Source organism: Salmo trutta, chromosome 20, assembly GCF_901001165.1.
Source record: "Salmo trutta chromosome 20, fSalTru1.1, whole genome shotgun sequence".
NCBI classification, from domain to species: Eukaryota; Metazoa; Chordata; class Actinopteri; order Salmoniformes; family Salmonidae; genus Salmo; species Salmo trutta.
The window spans coordinates 49,538,359-49,550,744 of NC_042976.1; the positions used below are offsets into that span (position 1 = coordinate 49,538,359).

Consider the following 12,386-nt stretch of genomic DNA (forward strand, 5'->3'; position numbering starts at 1 on the left):
CAAGCCTTCCCCACATCTTACTGTTTTACTTGGCAGAGTTATGGCAGTGGCCAGTCCTGGGAGATTTGCCGACTTGCACACTCAGCATCGGGGAAGTCCAGGAGGAGAATGGAGGCTGACCGACTGTTTTCGGTTGTGCCACAGGATGCCTGGCCTCAAGGGGATCGATGAGAGAAAGAAACAGTTTGGAGTCTAGAAAGAGTTTCCACTGTGACTCAGCCCTGCAGATAAATTAAGTGTATTTACAGCTAGGCTGCTCAATGTGAAACCCATTAAGGGTCCAGGCTTTTATGGCTCCTTTGGAAAGACGGCGAGCCAGAGGAATGAATCACCACCAACCGTTGTAGCTTTGGCATGTGTGGTGCTGCTGAGCACAGTCGTGGAGAGCTATCTCCTCCTTTCTTTCTTTCTCTCTTTCCCACTCCCACTCAACCACAGACATTACTACCAAGGCAGAATATCTCTTCCCACACTCTCAGTTTAACCTTGACAAATTCATCAACTGGAGCACGGACTGACACTGTCATACCACAAGTGCACAAGGACTTTTACCTTGATGCTGCACAGTACTGCTTAATGGCCTTTGACGCAAATTCCTTCAGTGCAAAGACATTGCTTCATTCCACATCTGCGCCCTAGAGGAGTGTTATGTGGATAATCCAACCTTAATCAAAAAGTTGAGGAAAGACACTCTTCGATCGAACCTTAGGTTTTCAAAAGTCACGCAACCTTAGAGATCTGCTTCAGTACTGTTAGTTCTTGGCCTATAACTGAAATATCATTGACCCTCCCTCTAACAATGTCTACGTCTACGCAGTCTCATGACACTCTATGACTCATCAGGCTGAACAGAGGGGAACAGACCACTGTGTTGGCATAGCCAGCATACTGCAGAGCCAACAGAGTCAGTTTGTTAAAGCAGACTCGATGAGATCTCTCTTATACTCAGTCTAAATGGTTTCAATAAAGAACACATTAATCTGTCACGGTGAACAAAGGGAAAACGACAATTGCAGACAGAAAACTTGAGCATTGAGCATACTTATATTTAGGTGCCATAGTTTTTCCTGGTCAGGTCACATGGTCAGGAAAAACTTGGAACCATAATTATACATAAAATAAATCCCTTGCTTCAACTGAATGACCAATGTAATTTCTTTGGTTCAATTTGTGAGAAAGCCCTGTCCTTTCCTCGTCTCAGTCATGTAACATCACAGCTGAGCCACAAGCCTTCAAACACAACATAGTAATGAGGCAAATACAAGTGGTTCACAAGCCCAGAAATGTTGTTCCACTGATCAGTGCTCTCTTCACATGACTTGAGTCTGTTCATGCCAGGTTTGTATCATTACAAGACTTGCCTAGCTACTGCCTCTGTTGATTATCCAATAGGTTGGTAACTACTTAGTAGCCTAGTGTCATTTGTCCCCTACCAACGTTAATCACAGCATTTACCAAATAACCAAAATGTGGAGCTCTGTGATAGCATGATGACACAAACTCACCACACCTACCTTTCAAAATAAGGTTAACAGTAGTATAACATGGTTTTAGACATAATTTTTTAAAACCAAATGTGTGGTTTTAGACAGGGTTCTTGTGACGCCTGTCACTTTTATTGTTAAATGGAAACCAATACCATGATTTGTGCGGTAAATGGAGTTCATTAATTCGGCAGACGGTGGTGTCTTAGTGGCAAGGAAAGGGACGTTTTCTTTGGCCCATGCTGAATGCCCTGCAGTACGCCACTTAGTCACTCTTCATGCCCAGAGGAAACTCTGACACAGTTGGTGCCAGTCTGGCTTGGCCCTCGTTTCTGTTGTACATGGATGGCTGACAACTTAGAAGTTTGCACTGCCAGAGTTCTTCTCTCCCAGGATGAACCACACCTCTTGGAGAATCATGGAGAAGCTACCTAACTCGGCTGTCGCAGCACAGGAGAAGATGTTAAAATCCACACGCCGCTTATCAAGTTCACATAGCCGCACTGGGAGCCATGTGCTTGTGAAGCTGTGTGAGCCCCTCTTAGATGAGTGATAAGAGGTGACACTTGGAATGTGTGCTGGTTATTTATCACAGCTTAAAGTGTTAATCAATGCAAACAGTGGATTGCAGGTTAATGGGTTGTAATTGTGACGGGGATGGAGATGTGATTGTTTTACAAACAAAGAGCATGCCGAGCAAGCACGAAAAGCTTGCATGATATATCCAACTGTAAAACAGAATGGGGCTTGTATCCAGTATGTGTGTATGTGTGTGTTTGTGTATTTGTGCAAGTCTGATTCCATGCCATTAGACTTACACACTTACAGACACATAACACAGCTGTTTAGAACAGTTTAACAGTTAATTTTACAAATCAAACCTAAACATTCTGAAGAATACACCACTCATTGAAACAGTTCCAGAGATCAGAGAAATTCTTTGTCTATTGGCACGGTTAGGGATACTCACACATAAACACAGTGCTTTTAACTTACATATTTGACATACATTGTGCATGTTCATTTAAACAGCAATTATTAAACATGTCCTCACCTGGGATTGGAACTCATAACCTCTTTGTTCACAGTACTCTGATCTTCCTGCTACGCCACCATGTCTATTTCAGCATTTAAGGGCTTTCAGTAGATGTCTGATGTTGGTGGGGCACGTTAACCTGTTTTAATGATACTCCTGAATCATTATGATAAATAAAAAAAGTTTTTTTTGCTGAGACTTACTTCAAAGTGCATTCACCTTATTGCTTACAGCCTTACACCTATCAAGTTGTTTCACATCTACACAATTGCCTAGGGAGGAGGGGGTAGAGTTTATTCTGGACAGAACGGAGCCTAACTATACTGGCTAAATAAACATATGTCCTAGTGATATACCTAATTATATTCCTAATTTAAGTTCATATGGGTGAAGTGGAATAGTAACTGAAATATGGACACTGACTGAAGGGCTATAAACCTCTCACATGTAGCCTAATGTAATATTAACTCCTGCAGAATTATGCATTTCTTGCAGTAAAATTATTCAAATATGTTCGTCTTGTGGAGAAATATGTGGAGAAATATGATTACATTCTTTCTGCATCTCTTGAGGAAATGCAAAAGTGCGTGTAACGTGTTATAGGATGTTTACATGCGTCAACTCAAAAACAGAATACTTGAGTAATAATAACGGGATATTGGTGTGCATGTAAATGTAGTCAGTGAGAAAGTCAATTAGATCAGATAGATGTGTTGTAACTGTTGCCAAATAATGACATTAACATACAGTTAAACTCGGAAGTTTACATACACCTCAGCCAAATACATTTAAACTCCGTTTTTCACAATTCCTGACATTTAATCCTAGTAAAACTTCCCTGTCTTAGGTCAGTTAGGATCACCACTTTATTTTAATAATGTGAAATGTCAGAATAATAATAAAGAGAATGATTTATTTCAGCTTTAATTTCTTTCATCACATTCCCATTGAGACAGAAATTTACATACACTCAATTGGTATTTGGTAGCATTACCTTTAAATTGTTTAACTTGGGTAAAATGTTTTGGGTAGCCTTCCACAAGCTTCCCACAATAAGTGAATTTTAGCCCATTCCTCCTGACAGACCTGGTGTAACTGAGTCAGGTTTGTAGGCCTCCTTGCTAGCACAACATTTTTCAGTTCTGCCCACAACTTTTCTATGGAATTGAGGTCAGGGCTTTGTGATGGCCACTCCAATACCTTGACTTTGTTGTCCTTAAGCCATTTTGCCACAACTTTGGAAGTATGCTAGGGGTCATTGTCCATTTGGAAGACCCATTTGCGACCAAGCTTTAACTTCCTGACTGATGTCTTGAGATGTTGCTTCAATATATCCACATACTTTTCCATCTTCATGATGCCATCTATTTTGTGAAGTGCACCAGTCCTTCCTGCAGCAAAGCACCCCCACAACATGATGCTGCCACCCCCATGATTCACCGTTGGGATGGTGTTCTTCGGCTTGCAAGCCTCCCCCTTTTTCCTCCAAACATAACGATGGTCATTATGGCCAAACAGTTCTATTTTTGTTTCATCAGACCAGAGGACATTTCTCCAAAAAGTACGATCTTTGTCCCCATATGCAGTTGCAAACCGTAGTCTGGCTTTTTTATGGCGGTTTTGGAGCAGTGGCTTCTTCCTTGCTGAGTGGTCTTTCAGGTTATGTTGATATAGGACTCGTTTTACTGTGGATATAGATACTTTTGTACCTGTTTCTCCAGCATCTTCACAAGGTCCTTTGCTGGTGTTCTGGGATTGATTTGCACTTTTCGCACCAAAGTACGTTCATCTCTAGGAGACAGAACGCATCTCCTTCCTGAGCCGTGTGACGGCTGCGTGGTCCCATGGTGTTTATACGTGCGTACTATTGTTCGTACAGATGAACGTGGTACCTTCAGGCATTTGGAAATTGCTCCCAAGGATGAACCAGACTTGTGGAGGTCTTTCTTTTGATTTTCCCATGATGTCAAGCAAAGCTGCACTGAGTTTGAAGGTAGGCATTGAAATACATCCACAGGTACACCTCCAATTGACTCAAATGATGTCAATTAGCCTGTCACAAGCTTCTAAAGCCAAGACATACATTTCTGGAATTTTCCAAGCTGTTTAACCTGTCGGGGCTAGCGGGCAGTATTTGCACAGCCGGATAAAAAAACGTATTCAATTTAAACTGGTTACTACTCTTGCCCAGAAACGAGAATATGCATATAATTAGTAGATTTGGATAGAAAAACTCTAATGTTTCTAAAACTGTTTGAATGGTGTCTGTGAGTATAACAGAACTCATATGGCAGGCCAAAACCTGAGAAGATTCCATACAGGAAGTGCCCTGTCTGACAATTTGTTCTCCTTCTGTGGCATCTCTATCAAAAATAGAGCATCTCTGCTGTAACGTGACATTTTCTAAGGCTTCCATTGGCTCTCAGAAGGCGCCAGAAAGTGGAATGACGTCTCTCCAGTCTCTGGGCGAAAAACAGCAGGATATTTTGTGAGTGGTCAGGCTGAGATCAGTGACACTGGAGATGCGCATTCATGTGAATTCTCAAATTTTTTCTTTCAGCCTTTGAATGAATACAACGTCGCCCGGTTGGAATATTATCGCTATTTTACGAGAAAAATAGCATAAAAATTGATTTTAAACAGCGTTTGACATGCTTCGAAGTACGGTAATGGAATATTTAGAATTTTTTTGTCACGAAATGCGCTCGCGCATCACCCTTCGATACTGACGTGAACGCACGAACAAAACGGAGGTATTTGAATATAACTATGGATTATTTGGAACCAAAACAACATTTGTTGTTGAAGTAGAAGTCCTGGGAGTGCATTCTGACGAAGAACAGCAAAGGTAATCCAATTTTTCATATAGTAAATCTGAGTTTGGTGAGGGCCAAACTTGGTGGGTGTCAAATTAGCTAGCCGTGATGGCCGGGCTATGTACTCAGAATATTGCAAAATGTGCTTTCCCGAACACACTTTGATGTACATGTTTACATGGTGCATTTAAACAGTAATTATTATTCAACATCCTCACCTGGGATTTGAACATCAAAACCACTTGGTTCAAGGTACTCCGATCTTCCCGCTACACCACAATGTCTGTCAGGTATTGGTTAATCTGATTATTCTCACAATTTATTTGATTGACTTATTTCAGCAATTTAAGGGCTTTCTGTATAGTTGTCTAATGTTGGTGGGAAATGGTAACCTGTTTTAATTATACTCCTAATTCACTCTGATCAATAAAATAGCTTTTCTTCATTGTACGTTTATCAGAGCAGAGAATTACCTCAAAGTGCACTCACCCTATTGCCTACACCCATCAAGTAGTTTTTGTACATAAGTGACTAGCGCGTGGCGCGAAATACAAATACCTCAAAAATGCTAGAACTTCAATTTCTCAAACATATGACTATTTTAAAGACAAGACTCTCGTTAATCTAACCACATTGTCCGATTTCAAAAAGGCTTTACAACGAAAGCAAAACATTAGATTATGTCAGGAGAGTGCCCAGCCAGAAATAATCAGACACCCATTTTTCAAGCTAGCATATCATGTCACATAAACACAAACCACAGCTAAATGCAGCACTAACCTTTGATGATCTTCATCAGATGACACACCCAGGACATTATGTTATACAATACATGCATGTCTGTTCAATCAAGTTCATATTTATATCAAAAACCAGCTTTTTACATTAGCATGTGACGTTCAGAAAAAGCATACCCCCGCAAACTTCCGGGGAATTTATTAACAGTTTGCTAAATTACTCACGATAAACGTTCACAAAAAGCATAACAATTATTTTAAGAATTATAGATACAGAACTCCTCTATGCACTCGATATGTCCGATTTTAAAATAGCTTTTCGGATGAAGCACATTTTGCAATATTCTAAGTACATAGCCCGGCATCACAGGGCTAGCTATTTAGACACCCACCCAGTTCAGCCTTCACCAAAATCACATTTCCTATAAGAAAAATGTTCTTACCTTTCTTGTTCTTCGTCAGAATACACTGCCAGGACTTCTACTTCAATAACAAATGTAGGTTTGGTCCCAAATAATCCATCGTTATATCCAAACAGCGACGTTTTGTTCGTGAGTTCTAGACACTATCAGAATGATACATCACGGTCTGGCGCATGGCGTGACAAAAAATGTCTAAATATTCCATTACCGTACTTCGAAGCATGTCAACCGCTGTTTAAAACCAATTTTTATGCCATTTATCTCGTAGAAAAGCGATAATATTCCGACCGGGAATCTGCAATGAGCCTAAACAGCCGAATTAAATTTGTCCACGGGGGCGAATCGTGCACGCGCCTCATTCAATGGTCCTCTGATCGGCCACTTACCAAAGGCGATAATCTGTTTCAGCCAGAGGCCGCCTCGTCAACCTTCAGGTATTTCCCGGGTTCTGAGAGCCTATTGGAGCCCTGGGAATTGTCACGTTACAGCTAAGATCCTTACTTTTCAATAAACAGATGCAAGACGCACGACTCCTTGTCAGACAGGCCACTTCCTGCATGAAACCTTGTCAGGTTTTTGCCTGCCATAGGAGTTCTGTTATACTCACAGACACCATTCAAACAGTTTTAGAAACCTTAGGGTGTTTTCTATCCAAACCTGAACAATAATATGCATATTCTAGCTTCTGAGTTGGTGTAGGAGGCAGTTAAAAATGGGCACATATTTTTTCCAAAATTCTCAATACTGCCCCCTAGCCCAAACAGGTTAAATAGCTGTAAAATAGTCATATGTTTGAGAAATTGAAGTAATGGCATTTCAAACGTTTTAAAAATCGCGCCACAGAATTACACTAGCTGTTACGTAGGTGGGACGAATTCGTCCCACCGGTCCCATAGAGGATAACAACAGTTACAAGGTGTAATGAAACACTTATTGGGGGGAGAAAGTGTCTTTGGGACCATTAGGCGATGTCCTGACAACTGATACACAGAAAACGTGTGAACATTCGTATTTTATCTTCTGCGTAAGTTTGGTGGAATAATCTCCTAACCCTCAGAAAACTGGACACGTGAATGTTCTTGCAACGTTCCAATTAAATGTGTCTAGAACATTAATATCGACTATATGTTCTGAGAACATGGCAACTATGTTCTGTGTATGTTTGGTGGGGTGTCCATGGAATTTTCTCCCAACCCACAGAAAACTGGACACATGAATGTTCTTGCAACGTTCCCATGAAACGTGTCTAGAACATTAATATCTTAAATTCTGAGAACATGGTAACTGTGTTCTGGATAAGATGTATTTGACATTAAGGGGATGGTCTCTTGGAAACATTCCTTGCACATCATGGAAACATTCCTAAGATTGCGTTATTAAATGACCTACTGTAATGAAACTCTTAAGGCTATGTTCTCTAAAGTTATGGGACGCTTCCCCAAAAAATGTATTCACTCACTGTCCCACAAAATCATCCTGTTGTCCCACATTCGGGTAGTTTAAATGTGGTCATCCTAGTCAAAAATCATAATCAAACATGGGCTTGTCTTGACAGTCTTGCATGGCTCAATCAAAAAAGCGGTTATCTTTTGATACAGCAAATACTCCCAAAGGGGTTCAAGGAAAGTTCAGTCAAAAAGTTGGGACACTGTTGCTTGTTGATTCGAGATAGCATGGCGATCAACATTAAATAGATTGGGGTAGTTAAATGCTTTTCCCTCCCTCCCTGATCCAAATGTCTAATTTGCATATGACTTTAGGAACGTTTTTGTGAAGGGTACAGTCCTGTCGTGGCCATCAAAACTACTGCAGAGGCAGGACATCTGGAGTTACTGTGCTGAGTTGGAGAAGGGGGCCAGTGACCCCCTAACAGTACTAAGCCCAAATTCATAATTCACCTCTTCCTCCACAGTCCCCAGAACAGTTTGAGCTCCTTGGACGTGACCCGTGAATGTTCAGGGTAATCTTTGTAGCCAGCATGAAAGTGCAAGACCAAATGTGCAGACTTAGTGTTTCAAAGGTGAGAGGCTCACTGTAAACTATTTGGACAAGGCCACCATTATCCCTGCCGATGACATGAAAGGGTCAGTGTCACTTTCATCCACATAAAGGGATACTTCGGGATTTTGGCAGTTTTGATCTATTTTCCAGGAGTCAGATGAAGTCGTGGATACCACTTTTATGTCTCTGCGTGCGGTTTACTAACTAGCATTTGCGCAGTGACTGGAAGTCTATGGGTATCTGCTCATTGCGCTTATGCTAGTTAGCATTAGCTTGCGAAACTACCTCTGACTTCCTTCATACTGGACACAGAGACATAAAAAGTATGGTGTACCAGTCCTACTTAGCGAGACAAGTCAAGACAAGTTGATGTTGTGATGAAGATTGATAATAGACCACAGATAAATACTTTCTCATCACAATGAACATGAATTTGATCACTTAGAAGCTGAATGCATCAACTTAATGAGTACAGTAGTAAGCCAATCATACCATGAAAATTCTATTTTCAACAGTGGAATATAATACTTAAATGGTGCTAGTAGGCCCATCTCAACTTCTATAGTGGTTAGATGATCAATCCCTAAACTCAAGGGACTTCTGTTCGCCGGTAAGTGCTTGCTGGATCTTTTCCTACTCCTCTCACAAATTATCAAAAATTACCCTATATTGTGTCAGTATCAGATGCACACACATACTGTCAGTACAGGATCTCTCACTGTTAAATATGCACTCTCAAACTTTTGTATAATTTCAGACAGTCGTTTTGAAAGTGGTGCTCACGAGACAAAACTGGCCCCCTTTATTTGTTTACTAAGTCATGCATTTGTGTACTACACCTTTCATTTGGTGTGATATGTTACGAATGTAACAATTTGAAAGATGTCATACACATTTTGCAATTTGTGTGATATGTTACGAATCCAATTCATGCAATATGTTACGAATTTGTTGTGCTTCCTTTTTCGCTTTGGCCTTTGTCTCTTTCATGGTCACTATGACATTTCACAGGCCCTAAGGAACAGTCAGTACTTTACAAGGGCTTTGCTCTCAAACTGAGTCATGTACCAGATTTCCTTCAGCCTTACAGCTCAGACCCTGAATTTCCTCTTTTACACAGTACTGTCCATATAATTCCCATGTTCAAAAATAGAGTTTCATTGGTTTAATTCCTTCCCTCTGCATTTTCTCCAGTCTTTTGCTCTTTGATTCTCTGTTTTGATGTTAGATACACAACGTGTTGCATAGTTGGTGATTCAAGAGATCAAAAAGAAGAAATTCAATGCTCAAGTTTATTAGAAAGTCTAATTCATTTTTATTTCCCCCGTTCCCAGATGAAACACAAAGTTCAGTAAAACAAAACAAAAAACAGCTTGACAAGTACATTCCATATTCAAAAACTGGAACATGTGTTTGAGGCAGTGGTTCCAGAAGTGCATTTACGTTACATGATGAATTCCTTTTGACGCTGAGAAATTGGTTTAACTCATTATATACACACTGCCAGGTAGGACTTGTGTTAACATCAGCGTGAACTCTGCAACTAGGAGAGTATTTGGCATGGTGAGGGAAAGTAAATTGGGGGATATATCAAATTAAATCAAATGTTTTTCATCACATGCTTCGTAAACAACATGTGTAGATTAACAGTGAAATGCTTACTTACTTATATAGTGAAGTAAAATAAACCTATGATGACCCTTTCAAAGTCATTGTGGACCTGTGTGTGTATGTGGACCTGTGTGTGTGTGCATGTGTAAATAACGCTTTATTGATAATCTCTGTCCCAAGATGTTCATACACAGACATTTTAATTATAAAACCTTATTCTCATGAGTTTTTTATTTTATGAAAAACATATGGTGTAACTGTTGCAGAATTTTACATTACAAACACTGGATGTACTCTGCAACTCCATCAGAGAAAACTAAAAAACACTATGTAGCACCAGTAGGAAAAATCATGCAGCAAATTGTGTTGCTTTCATTTTGTGAAAAAGACTACTTCAAGATTGTTTTTGATCAAATCCTGTTCATGGAATCCAGTGCAGCCACCTTTCCTTTGGTATAGCTTTTCTTTGGCCATTTTAGTTGGTTTTCTTCCAAATCTCAGAAGAGGAATACGTTGACAATGAATCAATGTCCTCCTATGTTCTTATTGCGGCAATGACTCCTTGGTTGACAGGTGCTGTCGGTGAAAAGCAGGAAAGAAGAAAGAAGACAAACATGATTTTAAAACAAAACCAATTCTCCCTGCATTTTGGAGTTTCCCTTATTTGATCTTGTTCTGAGGGCAGGTCTACCTCGAGGGCAGAAACAAATGTGATTGGTTAACGTTAGTCATGAAATGTGACTGGTTAAGTTTAGACACGCAATCCCAATTGGCTAAGGTTAGGGTTAGGTGTTGGGTTAAGTTTATAAAATAAATGTTATTGGTAAAGGTTATGGGTTGTGGTAAGATTCGAAAGAGCAACTTTGCATATGGAAAATGTTGTTACGCCCCCATTCTATCACCAACCTACCACCTAGCGAGCCTTTTCTTCTCTTTCCTTTCATTCTCACTCGTCGCTGTGAGTGCCGCTCGGGGTTTGCACGGCTTTCATCCAACCAATCCCATGCCTTTTGCCCTCGAGGCAGAGCTGCCCTCAGGACAAGATTGAAGGAAAACTCCACTGAGCATTTATTTACACATACAGAATATTTGCAATAGCATGTCTGTCCCTGAGAAAATGGTTTTAGGTGGATTGACATATGGAACATAGAACAGGTTTTCAGTAAGGCTATTCTACTGCCAATGTTTGTCTATGGAGATTGCATGGCTATGTGCTCAATTTTATACACCTGTCAGCAACGGGTATGGCAGAAATAGCCGAATCCACTAATTTTAAGTGGTGTCCACATACTTTTTTATATATAGTGTATATCTAACTACAAGGAGGTGAGTAGACAGTCGACTCTTAGATTACTAGATAAATACACAGAGTATACGAAACATTAGGAACACTTTCCTAAAATGGAGTTGCATTTTGGATGGTGGACCAGTCTTGATACACACGTGAAACTGTTGAGTGTGAAAAACCCAGCAGCGTTGCAGTTCTTGACACAAACCGTTGCACCTGGCACCTACTGCCATACCCCGTTCAAAGGCACTTACATATTTTGTCTTGCCCATTCACCCTCTGAATGGCACACATACGCAATCCATATCTCACTTGTTTCAAGGCTTAAAAATCCTTCTTTAACCTGTCTCCTCCCCTTCATCTATACTGATTGAAGTGGATTTAACAAGTTCTTAATGTTTTGTATACTCAGTGTATACAGACCGATGACTAAATAGATGGAAATATTGACAGTTCGACAGACACCAGCAACTAAATATAATTATTGTACAAATAGACAGACTAGATGAATGAATGGAAAAATAGACAGACAGGCACTAGCAGAGAAAGTCAAAGACACACACAGATATGATGACTAGCTAGACCCACCTGCTTTTCCACAGGCCTTCTCACACTCCTCTTGAGTTCCGAAGCGATTCTGGTTGCCGCCACAGCCTCCGTACCAGAAGCGTGTGCAGCTCTTGCTGAGTGCATCGTAGTGCCACTTGAGAACAAACTTTGCGCAGGCGCCTTCCTCTTTGGGGAGCTGACAGATTTCCACTCTTGTCAAGACCGCTGTGAGGGAGGCGAGAATAGACAGGCCAATGAATATGTGTCCGACAGGGTTCGAAAACCAGGGTTAAGCCCTTTAGCCAAAGCCTATGCATTGTGCACATAGCAAAGCAAGGACACCGCAGAACACGTGCTCTGAAAAGGTACACTGTTAGGATATAATACAATGGTGTAGCTAAGGACATGTTTTTGCAGGTGTAGTGTGTACAGAACATGCTTC

At 40.6% G+C, this 12,386-nt stretch overlaps 1 protein-coding gene across 5 annotated transcripts in view; it reads right to left on the reverse strand.

The window, feature by feature from the left end:
• Nucleotides 1-9,787: 9,787 nt before the first annotated feature.
• LOC115156209 (uncharacterized) overlaps nucleotides 9,788-12,386 on the reverse strand; it is a 56,380-nt gene continuing 53,781 nt past the window's right edge. For 3 of the 5 annotated variants that reach the window (XM_029703589.1, XM_029703591.1, XM_029703588.1), the window contains 3 exons: nucleotides 11,984-12,169; nucleotides 11,018-11,134; nucleotides 9,788-10,683 (listed from right to left, as the gene is read on the reverse strand). In XM_029703589.1, the coding sequence (XP_029559449.1) occupies nucleotides 10,643-10,683; nucleotides 11,018-11,134; nucleotides 11,984-12,169 (344 nt within the window). In that variant the 3' untranslated portion in view covers nucleotides 9,788-10,642. The remainder of the gene's footprint in view (nucleotides 10,684-11,017; nucleotides 11,135-11,983; nucleotides 12,170-12,386) is intronic. The other 2 variants (XM_029703592.1, XM_029703590.1) reach the window with 1 other exon arrangement.